General features: G+C 38.5%; 1 protein-coding gene across 2 annotated transcripts in view; it reads left to right on the top strand.

The window, feature by feature from the left end:
- Positions 1-23327, top strand: part of LOC120539634 (protein FAM180A) — a 115884-nt gene that overhangs the window by 69296 nt on the left and 23261 nt on the right. For both annotated transcript variants that reach the window (XM_039769947.1, XM_039769946.1), the window contains one exon: positions 4596-4693. In XM_039769947.1, the coding sequence (XP_039625881.1) occupies positions 4596-4693 (98 nt within the window). The remainder of the gene's footprint in view (positions 1-4595; positions 4694-23327) is intronic.

Genomic DNA, 23327 nt, shown 5'->3' with positions numbered 1-23327 from the left:
ATTTTAATGATGATAGGAGTTAAAGCACGTTGTTAAACATGGGAACATGGTGGCGCAGTGATTGTTCATGCCTCACATAAGATGCTTGCTGCGCTGTGTGCTACCTTCGATGAAATAATTTATTGCAGCAGTACTGTCTCTTTCAAACGTACTAACCCCCAATTTCTGTCCTTACTTTTCTTTTCTCCAAATACCCAGTCGCCACACAATCAGCTCTGTAATAGATGTTAAGCCATCTGCATGCTTAGAACACCGATTCTTTAAAACTTTTAAGGAACATTGAAATATCTTCATAGTACATGTTAAATCATTCTATCCATCCAGTGTCACGCCAGTCCCAGCAAGAATACAGCGCAAGGCAGGAACAATCCATGAATGGAGCACTAGCTCCTTGCTATTGGTGCGACTCCCTGTCCTCACATGTTTATTTATTAACAATATAGATTATTTAAATTAAGTTAAAGTTTTATTTTGCTGCATTTTATCTTAAAAATGATATCTTCATCATATGTAAATACGTGCTTTATAAAGTGGCTCAGGTTGTGTAATATTATAACTGTAGTGCAAGTTTACAGTGGGGTAATTGTACTTATAAGTACAAACAGTTCTACAAGGAGCACTTGATGGATTGATTGAGTGCGTTTATAGTTCTTGGGATGAAACTGTTTCTGAACCGCGAGGCCCCTGGTGATGAGGCTCCCAAGGGCTTTCCCACGTTCCCTTCATAATGTAAGCAGCTTTACTGTGGGTGGCTGCAACAGAGCTACTTCCGCAGACAGCAGAAGGGAGTCTTGTGTGCCGTTTCAGAGCTGTATGAAGTTTTTAATAGTGGCTGAAGTGCCAGTACTGCCACCAACCCCCAAGTTTTCCCTTAAGATGGAGGATCGTTTGCAGGGCCGGATGCAATTTAGTGTAATACCCAGGACAGATGCAGAAATGAAATGCATAAGTTAAAAGAAAAATATATAAAATTATGTATGTGATACATTTTTATTGCTTGATATTTTACTTGATAATCATGATTTTTAAAAGTCTACAGCACACAAGGCTTGTCACTAGGGATGCTCTAATCAGGCTTTTTAAGACAACTAACCATCACTGATTTTCATATTACTTGATCAGCCAATTCCAATACTGATTCCAATGTTTTTTCCTTTATCCGTTTAAACAACTTTTTACACTAAGCTCCTTCATAACCAGATGCATAGAAGACTTATGTCCTATATTAAAGTGTATTTTTATAATTAAATTACTGTATAGACCACATGTGTTAACTTTTTTTTTATTTAAAAATGTTGTAGGCTTATTGTTCAGTGACCATAAAATACTAAAATAAATAATATTTCCTTAAAATACCTATTTTAACTAATAAAATGTGTGCAAAATATATATCTATAATACATATGTCAGTCAGTCAGTCATTTTCCAACCCGCTATATCCTAACACAGGGTCACGGGGGTCTGCTGGAGCCAATCCCAGCCAGCACAGGGCGCAAGGCACGAACAAATCCTGGGCAGGGCGCTGGCTTACCACAGGACACACACGCACACACACACATACACCAAGCACATCCTAGGGACAGTTTAGGATTGCCAATGCACCTAACCTGCATGTCTTTGGACAGTGGGAGGAAACCGGAACACCTGGAGGAAACCCACGTAGACACGGGAAGAACATGCAAACTCCACGTAGGGAGGACCCAGGAAACAAACCCTGGTCTCCTTACTGTGAGGCAGCAGCGCTACCATGCCTAATACATATGGCATGAAAGAAAATAAAATGCTTCTCATAATTACGAGCTGTCATATTGTTTCATTTTTTTCTGCAATGTACCTAATGTGACACAAAGCTTTATTAAAAAAGTAGTTTTTACCGTTTTTCTAACAACAAATATATATGTATATATATTCTCACACAATCAAATGATATTAGCAATTAAACACTGCTTAAATGTAAATATATATGCACTTATAGGTTTTAATCATTTCAAATCATTAATTGCACTACAGCTTTTTGCTGTTAAAATATACATTTATTATATTCATAAAGGTGTGTTTTTTTCTGCAATGTATCAGCTAGGCATCTGCAATTCTTGACGTGTAATTATAAAATATGGATTACCATTTTAATTATGTAGTACTTGCTTCTTACCAAAACGTATGCTGTATGATGCATAGCAACAACTAATAAACACAGTACAAACCATTAAAAGAAACCTATTGTTTACAAAGCAACAATGTATCTTTTCCTCTTCCAATTAAAAGCATAGGCTTCTGCATTTTAAACAAGCTCACTGTCCAAACTTAAGTGGTGCCTTTCTTGCCTTTCGTCTGTTTGCACAGGATGACTTTTCCAATTACTTTTTTCAGTTAATAACTCCACTTTTTTAACATAAAGGTTAATATACTAATCACCTCTCATTCAAATCCCGGGCAGCGCGCCAGCCCTCAACTACAACAATACCTTGTGTAGAGAAGCACTATAACTAAATTACCATAATGCTTAGGAAAAGCAGGGCTGAAAATATCAGTTTTGGTGATTGGTCTTTTCACCTTTCATCGATCAACTCTTTTTTTTAGTGAGAATTGTCCAATTCCAATTGGCCGCCGATCAATCCTACTTGTCATAGAAATGTGCACTACAGAAGTATTAAATAAATATACTGTGCATTACTTGTCATTCATTCATTCATTCATTTTTGTTATTTGTAAAATAAAAATCACCCTGTACACAAGTACCATTTTGAAAGAGAATTAACAATATTTAATAATCAGCAAATATTAATAATTAACTATTAAAGATAAATTCCCAACTACTATCTGGTTGCGGAAACTATTTATATATACAGAAGGTATGTATCAGCTGATTATCTTTCTGGAAACCTGGAATTTAAGGTTAGGCAGAGGTGTGTGTATCAGCATGTGTAATAACTTATATACTTAACACATTTTAGATGTTCATGTCTGTCAATGATTGGATATGTGATTTATGCAAAAAAGACTGGTGATATCTGTTCATTTTACAACTACAGAGAGAAAATTAACTTCTTGTTTTTCATTATTAATAATGGAATTTATTACTCTCTAAAATAAATGTTTATTATAAGCCTTTTTCTTACACTATTGGCATTTAGTCAGTCATTTTCTAAACTGTTTTGTCCTGAATAGAGTCGTGCAGGTTTCTGGAGCCTATACCAGCTAGCATAGGGCTCAAGGCAGGAACAAATGTCTGCTCTCCTTACTGCTCCCCAGTCTCCATACTGCAAGGCAGCAGCACGACTTCTACATCACCATGTTGGCCTTATATTATTGTGTTTACTGTATATGTGATGTTTACTGAAAAAGAAACAGTACCAAGGGTATCCAAATATGCTTGATCTGTGAATTAAAAAGTCCAAAATCTAGCTACTGAGGATTGCATTTATCATGTCTTGGGGTTTAGTGATCATTTATGATGAAATAACACTGTTAAGGCTCAATGATAGTCGATAGCAGTACTCTGGTAAATACATTTTAATATCCAAGTATGAAAAAAAGATGATAAATCCTCTTATTCTGCAGGTACATGCTAAGAATTTTGTTGTTGTAATGAAAGTGGGTGTTGTAAACATTAAGTTCATCCAGGAGATAAAATGTGAATTCATCTGGATTAGAAAAATGTCTTGTTACATTCTACACTAAAGCATGATGGATTCTGCTTTACTTTTTCTGTCTTATTCTGTGTTGATTTTTAGCACTTTTAATTGCTTTCACTTTGACCTGAACACTTACTCAGAAGTCAGAAGCAGGTTTTCTGTATTGTGCATGTTTAAAAGTGGCATCTATTTATGTGTCTTTGGATGACTAACAAAATATTAAAAGTTAACTCAGCAAATTAATATTTTCTTTGAACAAGAAATGGACATTTGAAAAAGTATAAAAAAACAATGAGACAAATTTTCCCACAGCTACAACTCTTTGTGTGTTGAACATACTTCACTTTTTCTTTGAGTATACTACTTCCTTTATACTATTCTTATACTATTATCCTTCCCTTTGCTTTAAGGAAGCAGAAAGCTCTTGCCTTATTTTTAATAAAATGCTGTATTACATTTTTCTATACCCATTGGGGAATGATCACAAAATAGAATCTTCTTCATTTCCAACCAAGTTATCCTTCGTGTCCCCAGAAGAACAGAATTATACTCTATATATGGCTAGTAAAATGCTCAACAAGGCTTATCTTGAAATTGAGTATATACAATTCAAAACAGAAATAAGTGTGCAGAGTTAATGTATATCTTAACTCTTAATCAGAATTTGCAATTGATCATTGTTTTATTGTCACTAAGTACTGATTTTCCCAAATTCCCGTAACATTTTGTCCAAATTATGAAACTGGTCTTTAATGGCATCTCTGCTCTTTAATCATTGTTCTCCAAAAGTTTCATTGCCAGAGAAAATAACTGTGAGTATGGTGTTAGAGGACTTAGAACAAAATGTACTAGAGGAAAATGTACCGCACCCCAGTAGTATCAGATAAGGAAAATGCCTGTGCTCCTAGCTCTATGATATTATACTTATTCCAAAACAAATCAAATTCTTGTCTTTTTCAGCTCTATTCCCCAGGGCGGCAAGAGTAAAAAGAGGATCTGTTGTATTGTTTAATCCTTATTTCCAGACATCTTTTAAAGAAGTGTACCTGTTGTATGAGGTAAGCAGTCATTGTTTTTTGCTGGGCTGATTATTAAGACAGCAAGTTGCTTGCTGTGCCAAGAGAGTGTGTGACCAACAAGCAAAAGTGTATCCAATATTATAAAAGGCATGAAAAATCTATACTCCAGAGAAAGAACAAGCCTAGCATCAAGAGGAGAGGCTGGGACGAATGTTTATTGCAGAAGGGAAGAAAGTCATTTGTCACTTGAGATTTGATGTGAGATGAAAGAAACCTTTGCTAGTGTCCCGGGCTCATAAAACTATCTACTGTATTTGAGTTTTTTGTAACAAGGCCTCATAACCGGAAGAATTTTGTTATTTTGCATTTTATCATGTCCTTTTTTATTTTTTGCTTTGTCTTCTCACTTTGTATGATGCTCTACTGAATGATAAAACAACAATATAAACAAATAAACACAAAACCTTTGCAATATCAATGCCCATAGCATTATGGTGGACACTTATAAATGGTATTTTTTTAAAGGAATTACGAAAACAAGTGGGGAGAAAGCATTCTACTCTGATTTAAAAGGAAGAGGTTTGTTTTGTAGGTGAGTAGTAGGTACTCAAAAATTGTTTCTTATGTGAATAGTAGATTAGAAATTTAATGCTGTACTTAAAATGACTAGTACATGAGAAACACATAACTCTTGAAATTAAAACCTTAGTGATGGTTGGGTTAAGAAAAATATTGAAATAATATTGACGCAATGTTTATTCTGTCTTTAAAGAGCAGTTTTGTTTGTACTAATATGTTCTCTGGTGGTCAAATAGTGATGCACATCACTAGGATTAAACAAATGTCATAAAATGCTGCACAAATGAGAAGATTACTTGAGCTGTTTTAAAGACATATGTAAGAAGAATATGTTCTTTGTATTTCTTATGTAGTTCTGTCCAAATATATGTATACAATAATTATCATAAACGTATTTTATACAGTAATTCAATAATAAGATTAACATTAACTATTCATTCTTATATTCCTTCATGAGAGACTCTTGACTAAATGTAAGATCAATATTTGCAAAGGAGGGAAACACATGAATAAGAGTAGTGAGTTCCAAATCCAATAGATATCAATCATGCCAAATAGCACTAACCATTGCTCTACCTTGCCGCTCATATACTGTATCTAATGTGTAAATACTGCAGATGCAAGAGCACTAACAACTACACTTATCACTTAAGAGCACTTACCACTTTCATAAACGTTTAAACTTCTCAGAATGATTACTTTATTTTAAGTAAAATAAACAAATGGCAGACAAGCAAGTAGAGAACAGAAAAATATTGTAGTAAATAGACAAACAAAAAATTGCTGCTTCTCTCTGCTCTCTTTCTCAGATTGTTGCTCTGACTGTCCTATGGAGTACTTTTACCACTTTGTACCCTCCAGCTCATTCACAAAACACTGCCACTTTCACCTCCCATCTTTCCCCTACAGTATGTCTCTGGCTTCTTCTTTTCACCTTGTGCAAACATTTCTTTAACAGATTAATTTATTATCTGACAAGAAAGAGATTTTTAAAAACAATTCGAGTTATTTCTGTATGACACTCTCAAAATATAGTACCACTAGCATAGATAGATAGATAGTGTCACGCCCAGGGCATGTACAGCTGCCCTTTCACTGACACAGAAAGGCAGAACACAACTCAAGAACAAGCCCATGCCACAGTCTTTTTACCACCAGTCCTTCCTCTTCCACTCCTCCTCAACAGCTTCATCCACCTCCTCCAGACTCTGGCTTCCCGAATGGATTGGTACCTGGCTCCTTTTATAGGGCATTCGGAAGGAGTCCAAGTGCCCATCGAGTTTCTTCCGGCATCACTTCTGGTTGTGGTGGAAGTACTGCCAAATAGGACCCTGTAAAAGTCCAAGTGCCACTGGCCAGGGGCCCCAGCAGGGTTGAGCTTCCTTGCTCACAACCCGTTGCCCCGTGTCAAGCCAGGGGGCTGCCCTCTGTCAGTCCAGGGGAGAAACTGTTTTGAAAATACTCTCCCCAGGACCTTCCTGGTCAAGGTGTCCCGGCCAGAAAAGGGCTCTGGCCATCCACCACGATAGATAGATAGATAGATAGATAGATAGATAGATAGATAGATAGATAGATAGATAGATAGATAGATAGATAGATAGATAGATAGATAGATAGATAGATAGATAGATAGATAGATAGATAGATAGATAGATAGATAGATAGGTCACAGCTGCTTGGATTGTGCCATAGGTTTATATTTAAAGACACTAATATTTGGATAGAGCAATGTTCAAAAGGAACAGGCCTAATAGGTCTTGATTCCATCTTTGAAGTAACCATTATTAAGAATGTTTCATCAAAAAGACACTGGTGCAGAGTGAATCAATTCTGTTGCTGATTCAGCCAGGATGATGTAACTTACCTTCCCTGGCAAAGACAGAGATGAATGCAGTCGGGGATATGATTGACAATAAAAGGAAGAGGAAGGATGGTGCTCTGAGCGTAGAAACTGAAGAATGGATTTCTGCATGGTTTCACGGATTTTGTGAGTGGAACAAGAGTTTTTTTCTCTCTCTTCGATAGCATCTCTCAAGGCCGTGACACTGAGGGGTTTATGGATAATCGTAAATACAGTAGTTCTAGTTCAATTTCATTCTATTTGTTTTTACAGTCATGAATTCTTCTTAGGTGATTACAAGCAAATTTTTCCGCAATCACTTCTTTGTCGTATGTCCATCCATCCATCCTCTTCCGCTTATCCGAGATCAGGTCACGGGGGCAGCAGCTTGAGTAGAGATGCCCAGACTTTCCTCTCCCCGGCCACTTCCTCTAGCTCTTCCGGGGGATCTCGAGGCATTCCCAGGCCAGCCATTTAGTCTCTCCAGCATGTCCTGGGTCTTACCCGGGGCCTCCTCCCGGTTGGAGATGCCCGGAACATCTCACCATGGAGGTGTCCAGGAGGAATCCTGATTAGATACCCGAGCCACCTCATCTGTCTCCTCTCGATGTGGAGGAGCAGCAGCTCTACTTTGAGCCCCTCCCTGATGGCTGAGCTTCTCAACCTTATCTTTAAGTGAAAGCCCAGACACTCTGCGGAGGAAGCTCATTTCGCCCTCTTTATTCGCGACTTTGATCTTTCGGTCACTACCCATAGCTCATGACCATAGGTAAGGGTAGGAACATAGATCGACTGGTAGATTGAGAGTTTTTCCTTATGGCTCAGCTACTTTTTCACCACGACAGACCGATGAAGAGCCTGCATCACTGCAGATGCCACACTAATCCGCCTCTCGATCTCACGCTCCATTCTTCCCTCACTCGTGAACAAGACCCCGAGATACTTGAACTCCTCCACTTGGGGCAGGATCTCACTCTCAACACTGAGAGGGCACTCCAGCCTTTTCCGGCTGAGGACCATGGTCTTGGATTTGGAGGTTCTGATTCCCATACCAGCCGCTTCCCACTCAGCTGCGAACCGATCCAGAGAGAGCTGAAGATCACAGCCTGATGAAGCAAACAGGACAACATCATCTGCAAAAAGCAGTGACTCAATCCTGAGTCCACCAAACCGGACCCCCTCAACACCCTGGCAGCACCTAGAAATTCTGTTCATAAGTTGACAAAGGGCAGCCCTGGCGGAGTCCAACTCTCACTGGAAACGGGTTTGACTTACTCCAATGCAGACCAAGCTCTGACACCAATTGTACAAGGACCGAACAGTCCTTATCAAGGGGTCCGGTACACCATACTTCCAGAGCACCCCCCACAGGATTGCCCAAAGGACACAGTTGAATGCCTTTTCCAAATCCACAAAACACATGTAGACTGGTTGGGAAAACTCCCATGCACCCTCCAGGACCCTGCTAAGAGTGTAAAGCTGGTCCACTGTTTAGCGACCAGGACAAAAACCACACTGTTTCTCCTGAATCCGAGGTTCGACTATCCAATGGATCCTCCTCTCCAGGACCCCCGAATATACTTTTCCAGGGAGGCTGAGGAGTGTGATCCCTCTGTAGTTGGAACACACCCTTCGGTCCCCCTTCTTAAAGAGCAGGACCACAACCCCAGTCTGCCAATCCAGAGGCACTGTCCCCGATGTCCATGCGATGTTGCAGAGACGTGTCAACCAAGACAGTCCTACAACACATCCAGAGCCTTGAGGAACTATCTCATCCACCCCCGGGACCCTGCCACCAAGGAGTTTTTTCACCACCTCGGTGACCTCTATTCCAGAGATGGGGGAGCCCACCTCCGAGTCCCCAGGCTCTGCTTCCTCATTGGAAGGCATGTTAGTGGGATTGAGGAGGTCTTCAAAGTACTCCCCCCACCAACCCACAACGTCCCGAGTCGAGGTCAGCAGCACACCATCCCCACCATATACAGTGTTGACACTGCACTGCTTCCCCCTCTTGAGACGCCGGATGGTGGACCAGAATCTCCTCGAAGCTGTCCGAAAGTCATTCACCATGGCCTCCCCAAACTCCTCCCATGCCCGAGTTTTGCCTCTGCAACCACCGAAGTCGCTTTCCGCTTGGCCTGCCAGTACCTATCAGCCACCTCCAGAGTCCCACAGGACAAAAGGGTCCTGTAGGACTCCTTCTTCAGCTTAACAGCATCCCTCACCACCGGTGTCCACCAACGGGTTCGGGGATTTCTGCCACGACAGGCACCGACCACCTTACGGCCATAGCTCCGGTCAGCCGCCTCAACAATAGAGGCACGGAACATCGCCCATTCGGACTATATGTCCCCCACCTCCCTCGGGACGTGGTCAAAGTTCTGCCGGAGGTGGGAGTTGAAGCTACTTTTGATAGGGGACTCTGCCAGATGTTCCAAGTAGACCCTCACAACACGTTTGGGCCTACCACCATCGAAGCCTACTCACTGCCAGGTGGTGATCAGTTGACAGCTCCGCCCCTCTGTTCACTCAAGTGTCCAAGACATGTGGCCACAAGTCCAACAACATGATCACAAAGTCGATCATCGAACTGAGGCCTATGGTGTCCAAGTGCCAAGTACACATATGAACACCCCTATGCTTGAACATGGTATTCGTTATGGACAATCCGTGACGAGCACAGAAGTCCAATAACAAAACACCGCTCAGGTTCAGATCGGGAGGTCCATTCCTCCCAATCGCTTCCAGGTCTCACTGTCATTGCCCACGTGAGCGCTGAAATCTCCCAGCAGTACAAGGGAGTCCCCAGAAGGTATGCCCTCTAGCACCCCCTCCAGGCACTCCAAAAAGGATGGGTACTCCAAACTGCTGTTCAGCACATACGCACAAACAACAGTTAGGACCCGTCCCCCCACCCGAAGGTGGAGGGAGGCTACCCTCTTGTCCACCGGCGTAAACCCCAATGAACAGGCTCCAAGTTGGGGGGCAATAAGTATGCCCACATCCGCTCGGCGCCAATCACCAGGGGCAACTCTAGAGTGGTAGAGAGTCCAGCCCCTCTCAAGGAGATTGGTTCCAGAGTCCAAGCTGTGCGTCGAGGTATGCCCGACTATATCTAGCCGGAATCTCTTGACCTCGCGCACTAGCTCAGGCTCCTTCCCCTTCAGAGAGGTGACATTCCACGTCCCAAGAGCCAGCTTCTGTAGCTGAGGATCGGATCACCAAGGTCCCTGCCTTCGGCCACCACCCAACTCACACTGCACCCAACCTCCTTTGCCCCTCCCATAGGTGGTGAACCCATGTGAAGGGGAGCCCACGTTGCCTCTTCGGGCTGTGCCCAGCTAAGCCCCATGGGTGCAGGCCTGGCCACCAGGTGCTCTTGATCAAGCCCCACCTCCAGGACTGGCTCCAGAGGGGGGCCCCAGTGACCCGTGTCCGAGCGAAAACACCGTCCAAATTTTTTATTCTTCATAGGAGGTTTTGTTGAACCGCTCTTTGTCTCATCCCTCACCTAGGACCAGTTTGCCTTGGGTGGCCCTACCAGGGGCATAAAGCCCCTGATAACAGAGCTCCTAGGGTCATTGGGACATTTGGAATTAATAGGAAACTAAAAAAAAACTCCACGATGGATTAATAAAGATTTAAAAAAGAAGTTGCAAAGGAAAAAACTGCTGTATAAGGCATATAAGACTAATGACTGCAAAGTGAATCATAGCATATGAGAACATGAGGGCAACCATTAAGAAGGATATCAGAGAGGCTAAAAGACAGTTGGAGAGGAATATAGCAGATAAGGCGAAAGAAGACCCCAAGAGATTCTTTAAGTATTTTAGTAGTAAAAGAACAGTTCAGTCAAGTTCATCAGGAATAGTAAAGGGGAATTAAGAGATACAGACAATGAAATAGCAGATGCCCTAAACTTACATTTTTCTGAGGTGTTTACAAGTGAGCAAGTGGATAACCTCCCAGAGGTAAACACGACTACTAAGGAGGTACTGAGGGATTTAGAAATTGTAGAGGGAGAAGTGCTGCTCAGATTAAATAAGATGAAATCAAACAGATCACCAGGCCCAGATAATATTTATCCTCGTGTTCTTAAGGAGGCTAGTGAGTACATATATAAACCCTTGACCCATATTTTTAGGAAGTCACTGAGCACTGGAGAGATTCCGAAGGACTGGAAAATGGCAAATATCATCCCATTATATAAAAAGGGTGAAAGGGCATATCCAAGCAACTATAGGCCAGTAAACTTAACAAGCATCACAGGAAAATTAATGGAAGGAATTATTAAGGATAAGATTGAGCAACACATGGCAAGGACAGGAGTTATTCTGAATAGTCAGCACTGGTTCAGAAGAGGGAGGTCGTGTTTTACTAATATGTTGGAATTCTATGAGGTTGCAACAAAAGCATACGATCAAAGTGGAGCTTATGATATTATTTATCTAGACATTCAGAAAGCATTTGATAAGGTGCCACATGAGAGGTTGGGCATCAAGTTAAAAGAAGTGGGAGTTCAGGGTGATGTTTTTAGATGGGTGCAGAATTGGCTTAGACACAGGAAGCAGAGGGTGATGATGCGAGGAACCTCATCAGAACTGGCCGATGTTAAGAGTGGTGTTCCACAGGGGTCAGTGCTAGGGCCGCTGCTATTTTTTATGTATATAAATGATTTATATAGGAATATAAGTAACAAGCTGGTTAAGTTTGCAGATGATACCAAGATAGGTGGATTAGCAGATAATTTGGAATCCGTTATATCATTACAGAAGGACTTGGATAGCATACAGGCTTAGGCAGATTTGTGGCAGATGAAATTTAATGTCAGTAAATGTAAAGTATTACACATAGGAAGTAAAAATATTATTTTTGAATACACAATGGGCGGTCAGAAAATTGAGAGTACACCTTATGAGAAGGATTTAGGAGTTATAGTGGACTCTAAGCTATCAACTTCCCAACATTGTTCAGAAGCCATTAAGAAGGCTAACAGAATGTTAGGTTATATAGCACGATCTGTGGAGTACAAGTCCAAGGAGGTTATGCTCAACCTTTATAATGCACTGGTGAGGCCTCATCTTGAGTACTGTGTGCAGTTTTGGTCTCCAGGCTACAAAAAGGACATAGCAGCGCTAGAAAAGGTCCAGAGAAGAGCGACTAGGCTGATTCCAGGACTACAGGGGTTGAATTATGAGGAAAGATTAAGAGAGCTGAGCCTTTATAGTTTAAGCAAAAGAAGATTAAGAGGTGACATGATTGAAGTGTTTAAAATTATGAAGGGAATTAGTACAGTGGACCGAGACTTGTATTTTAAAATGAGTTCATCAAGAACACAGGGACACAGTTGGAAACTTGTTAAGGGTAAATTTCGCACAAACATTAGGAAGTTTTTCTTTACAAAAAGAAAGATAGACACTTGGAATAAGCTACCAAGTAGTGTGGTAGACAGTAAGACATTAGGGAATTTCAAAACTCGACTTGATGTTTTCTTGGAGGAAACAAGTGGATAGGACTGGCGAGCTTTGTTGGGCTGAATGGCCTGTTCTCATCTAGAGTGTTCTAATGTTCTAATGCTCTTAATTTGTCGAATGTGCCTTCCTTTTTTGAACCTGTTCTGGTGAGGTCAATAAACCATTTCTCATTATATGAAGTCAGCCCAGGTCTGAAAACTTTGCACCTTGCTTTAATCTTCGCTCCACATCTTCACCCCTTCTATGTCCAGACGAGCTTGTAACTTTTATGTGGATATTTGCCCTTTCACCCATATTCATTTATAGATGAGGTGCTCTTCCAACAGGGTATAATATGGCTTTTTAGGCGGCAGTGGTAGCAGTCCGACTAAGTAAATATAGGAATGTCTAATACATCCCACTTTACATTACATCTTTTATATTCTCTAATGTTATAGAAGTAGGCAATCATTAGATCTTTTACTCGCAACTTGCTGCTACAGTGATTGTTTCATTATTGAGAAGTATTAAGATATTTTTTGTATGCAAGACTGACTAGCTTTTACAGCAACATTCTTGCCTGCAGTATAATAAACCATGAAAGTAAAAATGCCACTTTTATAGTACTGTTCTATTGGATGTATTGAATCATGCTACTTGGATACATGCATCAGGGAAAAGCCTAAATACTGATGACATATTGCATAAATCAACAAGGCTATTTAAATCTTAAATTTATCTTGGTTTTCTTTTGCTTGCCTGTACTGTTGCACATTTTTTGGCAAATGTAAATGGAATATGTATTTATGTATTTTACTTTCTTAATATACATTATAATAAGTTCCACACAACATGGAAAGAGGTTTGGGGGCAGCCACCCATATACTTGAATTTGGTTGCCAAAATAAGTGAAGGTTGCGTTTCATTGTTACAAATTTCAGTCCAGAACAACAATAAAGCAAACAGGCAAACATGGTGGTTATGTAGTGGAAAATGGGAAATGATGTCATTAGACAGGAACTGAAAGTAACATGGCTAGAAATGGAAGTGACATCCTCGGGCCTGGAACCATAAGTGATGTCTAAGGGCCAGAAACGGAAGTGATGTCATTGGACTCAAGTGTAATTTCCCATGATTGGTCTGTCAATGGAAAAGAGCAAGGATTAGTGCACTCTGCCATCCTCTGGTTTGCCAAGGAATTACCGTCTTTTGCACCTTTTAGCTGCCTCCCATGCACACGTGTATGACATGTAATTTTTTTCCTTATATGAAGAAAAAATATTTTAAGTATATTCAAAAGACACTGCGCTCTAAAAATGAAATATATAACTGACGACTAAATTGTGTTAATGAAAACCTTGACATTATCGGAGTCCATATTCTATGTCAGTCAAGTTTAGTTATAAAAATAACTGTTACTACAAGTTATAATTCATAGACATTTTAAAATTTTAATTCAAACAACAATGGGATTTAGCCTGGCATGAGAACTGCAAAACTGATTAACTGCAAATATAACCATGTCTATCTTTTTAACAAGTGACAACAAGATTATATAATTTACGTAATGTTATTTTTATTCTTACATTGATATTTTATGAATGAATATGGATTCTGAGAATTTACACAACTTCACAACTACTAAAGGGTACCAGAAACCTAATCATGCAGTATTTAGATAAGCACACATTTATCGATCTATATTGTATTTATTTATTCATTTTAAGGATTAAATTACAATGATACATTTCAGTAAGGCTCACAAACCTACATCCATAGAGCAGATAAAAAAGGAAGTAGAAAAAAACTTAATTTAAAGTTATCATTCAAAAGTTTTGAAATGTCCAGAAAATTACCAACATGTTATTGGTGTTGTTCCTCATAAAATGATTTTGCTGTTTTCTTTCTAATTTTAAGTAAAATAGATTATTCATCTTTCAATGAACCTACCAGTTGAGCAAGGTAAAGCAGCTGTGCAGTACAGTAGTGTAGTTATCACTCAATAATGTGCAACAACAACAACAACAACATTTATTAATATAGCACATTTTCATACAAAAAAAAATGTAGATCAAAGCGCTTTACAAAATGAAGAATAGAAAAATAGAAGACACAATAAAAAATAAAAATAACAACATTAATTAACATAGAATAAATAAGGTCCGATGGCCAGGGTGGACAGAAAAAACAAAAAAAAACTCCAGACGGCTGGAGAAAAAAATAAATAAAACCTGCAGGGATTCCAGACCAACAGACCGCCCAGTCCCCTCTGGGCAATCTACCTAACATAAATGAAACAGTCCTCTTTGTATTTAGGGTTCTCATGGAAGGACTTGAGTAACTTTCTGTTGGGTTTTACTCTAACCAGAACTGTAAGTACATTAGCAATTTTTGTAATTCAAGGACTATATGCAAAGATTTTATTTAAATTGGGTCTGAGCCTGATATGCTATAGTAGGTGTCTGAAAACAGCAGTCACAATTAGGGCCTTGCTCAGGGTACATTTTGTATAATATTAGATGAGAAATATCTGTATATTTTGCTGTTTTGAGTGGGATTTGTTTATGTTTTGCACAAATCGATAAAGAATGTATTGTATTGAGGGATGATTTCTGTTCCCTTGCAAAACATCAGATTTTCATATAGTTTCATTTATTTGAAAGAATATACTTAAGGTTTTTGAAAAAAAAATGGCTGTGACAAGAAAACATAACAAATCACAAATGGCATACCAGAATTGCAATTTAAAAAATTTTCAACACTATTATGAACAATATTTATTCACAAAAATAACAAAAGTCCTAGAGGTACAAAATAACATGTAATAGCACATCTTAAAATCTACCCAGCAAGCATTTATTCACAACGAAGGTCATACAGTTGAAGCAGAAACTTTAAAGATTTTTTGCTAAAGTATCTGTATGCTATATTGGGATCTGCAAAGGTCTGCTGCTTTAAGTAGGTAAGGTGTTTTCTTTAATTCAATTTCAATTTCAATTCTTTATTGTCATGTGTACAAGTACAAGTACCATATACAATGAAATGCTTGCTTGCATATGCCCCTGCAGATAGTGAACACAGATAAAAAAAAAAACTACACACAATAAATAAATGAATATAATAAGTAAATAAATAAAACAGCACCTCACTTTACCTTCTTCTTCTTCTTCTTTCAGCTGCTCCTGTTAGCGGTTGCCACAGCAGATCATCTTTTTCCATATTACTCTCACTGCACCACTCGGAGAAACTGATCAGAAAGAGCATTATTGGTATACAGTATCAAGCACATGCTGCCTCAGCCATGCTTCCTATTTGAACTGCTTCTCATATGACAAATGCTTCAAACCTTTCCTGTATGGACCTCGTGGTTCAGAAACAGTTTCATCCCAAGAACTCTAAACGCACTCAATCAGTCCATCAAGTGCTCCTTGTAGAACTGTTTGTACTTATTAGTACAATTACCTCACTGTAAACTTGCACTACAGTTATAATATTGCACAACCTGAGCCACTTTATAAAGAGTGTATTTACATATGATGACAACATCATTTTTAAGATGAAATGCAGCAAAATATGTTTATTATATTATACAGATAAAACTTTAACTTAATTTAAATAATCTATATTGTTAATAATTAAAGGATACAGTGTTGCTATGCTAGCAAGGATCTGGTGCGCCACTCATGATTGTTCCTGCCTCACACTGTATGCTTCACTGGGACTGGCATGAAGAAAACAATAATTAAACGTGTACTATAAGGATATTTCAATGTTCCTTAAAAGTTTTGAAGAATCGGCGTTATAAGCTTACAGATGGCTTAACATCTATTACAGAGCTGATTGTGTGGCAATTGGTTACTTGGAGAAAGAAAAGGAAGGACAAGAATTGGAGGTTAGTACGTTTGAAAGAGACAGTGCTGCAGGGGCGGACTTAGGCATGTTCAAACTGTGCACCTGCACAGGGCCGCCAAGCCAATATATATTGAATATAAAACAGAAAGAGAAAATAACGACACAGCTAAAAACGCAGCAGCAAATTTCAACAAAAGTTAAATGCTTGTGTCATAAGCACAAGGCGGCTATGCAATGTCCGCACTGGACGTGGCCATCCGCCGTGCATAAGATACCATATTGACATTGGCGGGCGAAGGGGCCACCGATTCTTTCTCTGCCCAAGGTCGCCACAAGCCTACAGCCGCCCATGAGTACTGCTGCAATAAATAATTTAATCGAAAGTCGCGCACAATCACTGCGCCGTGAAGCCCATGTTTAATAACGTGCTTTAACTCCTATCATTAAGAAAATGATATCACGTATACATCTCAGTATTTTAGTTATTCAGAGAGCTGTAATATCATGGATGTAATGGATTCTGTGTCCTGTCGGAGGAAGAGAGCCGGTGTTCTAACGAAACATCCTACCCATCGAAATGATCTACTCACTGATACTACGCATACGCAGACCAAAATTACGCAACTTAGCCTTACTACATTAATGCATTTATTACAGTTTACTGCATAGGTATTTACTGTCAACATTTTCTAAGTTGTATATTTTGCATGTGTGACTTTTAATCTTGTACAGGCCATTGTATCCATGCACGAGTAATGACCGTCTTGTGAAATCTTTGCATCAGGCTGTGTCTCTTTCAGGCATTAAATGATGCATATAGAATAAATTGAGAAATGTTAACATTTCCATAAATTTGATAGACGACTTCTAAATACAACATGTTAAATGATGACATGGTATAACGTTATAAGTTTAATGTTATGACTTACAATAAACTACGGTAGGATACTTCGACAAAGTAGGACAAATCGTCAGAACACCGGTTTAAGAAGCATGCAGTGATTCACACACATAGAGCACATAGAAGATCACATACAAAACAAAGCATTTAACGTGCTACTTTAATTACAATGTGATTTGAGAAACTGGTTAATTAAACGATTTTAAGATGAAGTTTATGATGTTCTACTTAAATGACAAAATAAACTGCATGATTAAAGTGAAAATTTCGAGATTGCTTTTCCCCACTGTGTGCCTTTTTTTTTCTCTGTATCCTAATAAGCTTTCATATGACGCTCAGATGGTGGGCTACGACTCGCCTTTTCACGGTGACTTTGATATCTGATAACTTCTTTTTTATTTCCGGCACTGTGCGACTTTTTGAACATGAGCTTTCAAGTTTCTCCAACACGCTCTGTCACTCGATCAACTTCCTTTTGTTGATTATACCACTGTTTAATTCAACAAATAGTATTTTTTTCCTTTGCCTCCACTTGGTATTTGCTGAAATTATTATATTTTCCCTCGTGCTTTTGCCATTGTCTTTTCACAGAAGGCTGAGCCTAAGGGCTATTTATATTGATTTGCAAATTCAAAGAGGCGTAATTCTGGGAAGAGTTGGGGCGGGACAGCACGCGCATGCATGAGCGTTACTTTTCATGCTGCCCGGAATTTATGTAGCGGAAGAACACGGAAGTTGGCGAACGCACAGATTCCTGCATCTGGATTTTTCTGTGCGTAAGCACATTTCAGCTTTTGTGCTTACGTCATGTTATAGTGTGAGCTCTATGCACAGCGTTATGCATGAAGCCCCAGGTGTCCATGATGGTCAGTTACTGTAATAAAGTTTACCATTCACTTCTGTTATTTACTAATATTTGCCATGACTGAATAGTTTTGCAAGTCCCATTTCATGAAAATTAAAATGACCAGACATGCTCAGGCAAGAAACAATTAATTACAAAAGTTTTTTTTTTTTATTATTATTGTTTAGGTTATATTAATTTGCAATTGTAATCTGTCACTGTGTGACTATAGTGTTCATGTTTGTTTACTTGTGTGTGTAAGTAAGAGTGGTCCCTCTGATGGACTAGAATTCTGTCCAGTCCTGTTTTCAGCTTTTTGCCCAAGTTTGGTGAGATATCTTTTGGCCCCCTTAAACCTGAAATGGACTGGGAAAGTTCTAGAACCCACCTACTGAACTCAGTTCATTTAGGACTACAATGCCTGCATAGCCTTCGAAAGCATTTGAATGCACTAAGGCAGTGGTTCTCAAATGGTGTGTTGGTAGCCAAGTGCACCACAAATGTTTTGGAAGTATATTTTAAAATAGGTAAGAAACTGGTTGTACACAGATCTTTCACAAACAGGATGTCACTTTCAAATTACAATTTAGACAATAAATGATTGCATAATGTTTTATTTACACAAATAATCTCTAGTAGAGATGATAATTCTGCAGGCTAGTGACGAAAACCAATTGTTATAACTGCATATATTTGTACATTTTTGTTGTTTTCCAGTGTCTTTTGGATAGTGATAGTGTATATGTGTGTGTTTGTGTGTATATACTGTATATATATATACAGTGGTGTGAAAAACTATTTGCCCCCTTCCTGATTTCTTATTCTTTTGCATGTTTGTCACACAAAATGTTTCTGATCATCAAACACATTTAACCATTTGTCAAATATAACACAAGTAAACACAAAATGCAGTTTTTAAATGATGGTTTTTATTATTTAGGGAGAAAAAATCCAAACCTACATGGCCCTGTGTGAAAAGTAATTGCCCCTTGTTAAAAATAACCTAACTGTGGTGTATCACACCTGAGTTCAATTTCCATAGCCACCCCCAGGCCTGATTACTGCCACACCTGTTTCAATCAAGAAATCACTTAAATAGGAGCTGCCTGACACAGAGAAGTAGACCAAAAGCACCTCAAAAGCTAGACATCATGCCAAGATCCAAAGAAATTCAGGAACAAATGAGAACAGAAGTAATTGAGATCTATCAGTCTGGTAAAGGTTATAAAGCCATTTCTAAAGCTTTGGGACTCCAGCGAACCACAGTGAGAGCCATTATCCACAAATGGCAAAAACATGGAACAGTGGTGAACCTTCCCAGGAGTGGCCGGCCGACCAAAATTACCCCAAGGCGCAGAGACGACTCATCCGAGAGGTCACAAAGACCCCAGGACAACGTCTAAAGAACTGCAGGCCTCACTTGCCTCAATTAAGGTCAGTGTTCACGACTCCACCATAAGAAAGAGACTGGGCAAAACGGCCTGCATGGCAGATTTCCAAGCGCAAACCACTGTTAAGCAAAAGAACATTAGGGCTTGTCTCAATTTTCCTAAGAAACATCTCAATGATTGCCAAGACTTTTGGGGAAAATACCTTGTGGACTGATGAGACAAAAGTTGAACTTTTTGGAAGGCAAATGTCCCGTTACATCTGGCGTAAAAGGAACACAGCATTTCAGAAAAAGAACATCATACCAACAGTAAAATATGGTGGTGGTAGTGTGATGGTCTGGGGTTGTTTTGCTGCTTCAGGACCTAGAAGGCTTGCTGTGATAGATGGAACCATGAATTCTACTGTCTACCAAAAAATCCTGAAGGAGAATGTCCGGCCATCTGTCCGTCAACTCAAGCTGAAGCGATCTTGGGTGCTGCAACAGGACAATCACCCGAAACACACCAGCAAATCCACCTCTGAATGGCTGAAGAAAAACAAAATGAAGACTTTGGAGTGGCCTAGTCAAAGTCCTGACCGAAATCCATTGAGATGCTATGGCATGACCTTAAAAAGGTGGTTCATGCTAGAAAACCCTCAATTAAAGCTGAATTACAACAATTCTGCAAAGATGAGTGGGCCAAAATTCCTCCAGAGCGCTGTAAAGACTCATTGCAAGTTATTGCAAACGCTTGATTGCAGTTATTGCTGCTAAGGGTGGCCCAACCAGTTATTAGGTTCAGGGGCAATTACTTTTTCACACAGGGCCATGTAGGTTTGGATTTTTTCTCCTAAATAATAAAACCATCATTTAAAAACTGCATTTTGTGTTTACTTGTGTTATATTTGACTAATGGTTAAATGTGTTTGATGATCAGAAACATTTTGTGTGACAAACATGCAAAAGAATAAGAAATCAGGAAGGGGGCAAATAGTTTTTCAAACCACTGTATATATATATATATATATATATATATATATATAGGTCTCAATGGGAGAAAAAAAATCATGCTGGATATCTATACTGATATGGACTTGGTAATGTGTTAGGAATGAACGGATGCCACATCGTTCAATGGAAATGAAAATTATTAACCTACAGAGGGGCTGAATTCAAAATTTCATTGTGATTTGTCATTGAAAGAGCAACTTATTATGTATGCTAAGAGTCATGGAAACAAATTTACCAATCTACAGTTCTGTTCAAAACTGACAAAGTATGAGTGGTTAGATGTTGGGTGTTTGTGAATATCATGTTGATGTCAATGCACACTCAATCTTAGCCATGTATGCACCAGGTAAAAGCTCAGTTCAAGTAAAATATTTATAAACTGAATGAATAACACAACGAAAAACATTTTTAAATTTTACTTTTGTAAATTACAGCACAGTGCTCAGTGACACTTGACAGTAAAATTTGTATCCAGTTTAAAAAATAAATTGTAGAGTTTATGGATAGTGGCCAGCTTCCTATGAAGTGGTTTGCTTCATTTTTTTTAGTGTTAATGTTGGTCCTTTTTCATTCATCTTAGCCTATATGACCTTGAGTAACTTCTACTATTTCAGTGCAATTGTTGCATGAGCAGGCAATTGTAAGATAAGTGAGCAATGTGTGTGTTAATTCTGTACCTCAATTATAAAAAACTATAGCAATGAAAAGTACAAGAAAATATGCCATACATCAGAAGAATTTGGTTATATTATAAAAATTAACAAACCAAAACAGATCTCAGATCATGCAATGAATTTTACTTAACCACACTCCTACTTGTGTTGCCCTGAGGTATATCATGCCATGTTGCACTTCTTTATGAGGTGCCATGAAACCTTTCCTGGCATTGCATTTAGCTAATGCCCATAGTTATACAACCACCTGAGTGCCTTCCTTCCTTCCTTAACAGGATGGAATTTTATCCACTTGACCACTCTGTACATCCTTTGTGATGGCTTCATCATGTGTACAGTGCATTAAATAATCAGAGGCGCCTTAAAATTGAATAAATATAGTAGTAATAATAATTAAAGAGAATGCACTTATATGTTGTGAATGGTATACATATGAATAGTTATTAATAAAAAGAGTGCTTTATTCTGAAAATAAACCATTTTTTTTCTAAGAATCAAATATAAATCTTATAATAAGTCACATACCGTGCGCATCTTTAAACTAAGCTTTGATTGCCATTAAATTACTGTACAGTATACCAAAGTAAACATTTTAGATTTGCCAGTAAATGTAAAAGTTACTGTGATTATAGCCTTATTTGTTTTCTGATGTATAAAATTGCAGAAAATATTAGTAAAATGTTTAAGCTTTTACGGTATATAACTAATAAAAGGTTTTATTCTGTCTGGGGTAGTACCAGATCTAGTAGCATGACAGGGAAATTATTAGGTTCAGTACAACAAATTAACCAACACATAACATATGATTCTACAGGGACATAATTAAGAGAATTTGATGGATGGACAATTACTAGCACACTATATGATTATTGAGTTTGCTTCTTTTTTCTTTTTGATCAAATTAAAGTTTACTGTACGTGCACTAAATGGCTAAGACAATGCACAAAAATATTTTATTTTTAATGTATTGCTCTGCACTATAATGTTTAAAACTTTGCTTTAGAAAATGTGACTATAGAATTATTTGTCAAAAATGGCTTAAGCATGTTTCAAAATTATTTAAAAAAATCTCCCATTAGTGTTTCAACAGCATGCAAATGCTAATGAAATGCTTAATTTTTAAGTTCTGAAGTGTTATTTTGAATCTTAAGTAATATTAAAATATATTTCCCCCATGAGAATTCCATTTCAGAGATCAAAGGGAGTTACTGTGAGCCTTAAAAATCCTCTTTTCTCCAATTTCTGTTATCTGTTTCTTAATATAAAGAAGAAGCTTAAGTTCTGTCTTCTAAAAACTAAACCAAAAGCTTATAAGCTTCTGGATTCTTATTGGCTTAATATCTGGATTTTACACTGTCTTTATAGATTCCTTGTTGTTGCCTTGAAATTAGCATTATATTACTTGGATTTTAGTATTTTGGGACTCTATCAATAATATAGTTTTTGTATACTAAGTATCAAATCAAGTTGTGCTAATGTAAGCATTGGCAGAACGTCTGTAAATTGCATATTGGTGTAATTACTGCTGAGGATGTTGTAAAATTCAATGTACTTGCAATAAGCTGCACAGCTGACAGAATGCAAGTTACTACACAAATAGTTGGGTATGTTTAAGGTTTAAGGTTTCAGGTTTCTTTATTTAGTTATGTTCACACAAGAAAACATGAAATTTGCCTTCTCAGTTGCATCTAATAACAGACAGAATGAAATAAAACAAACAAATAGAGCTAGACAGGTTAAGGTAAGGCAGTTAGATAATGCTCCCCGAATAGGTGCTCTTTTCTGCTATTATTGTTCTTAATATTGACTTTCATCATTTTACACACGGACGTGAGCACTACAGTTGTCAAAAGCTTCTACAGATCAGCTCTAATAGCACAGATAATTATTATAACACAGAAGCAATACCACAGGAGATTCTCAGATCACTGGGACTTACGTTGACTCCTACACTTGGAAGACAGAGACGCAGAGGGAGAGGAAGCAAAAAGAGGCAAGCGAGCAGGATTACTAGCTAGGCTAAAGGCTGCTCTGCATAAAACCCCTCTTCCTAGCGTTGCTGTTGCAAATACTAGATCACTCGCAAATAAAATGGATGAGCTCCAACTGGATATTTCCACACATAAAACTACAAGGGACTGTTGCCT

The sequence above is a fragment of the Polypterus senegalus genome, chromosome 11 (assembly GCF_016835505.1).
Source record: "Polypterus senegalus isolate Bchr_013 chromosome 11, ASM1683550v1, whole genome shotgun sequence".
Classification (NCBI taxonomy): Eukaryota; Metazoa; Chordata; class Cladistia; order Polypteriformes; family Polypteridae; genus Polypterus; species Polypterus senegalus.
The sequence above is the reverse complement of the archived record's forward strand: the minus strand, read 5'-3'. Positions and strand labels throughout refer to the sequence as shown.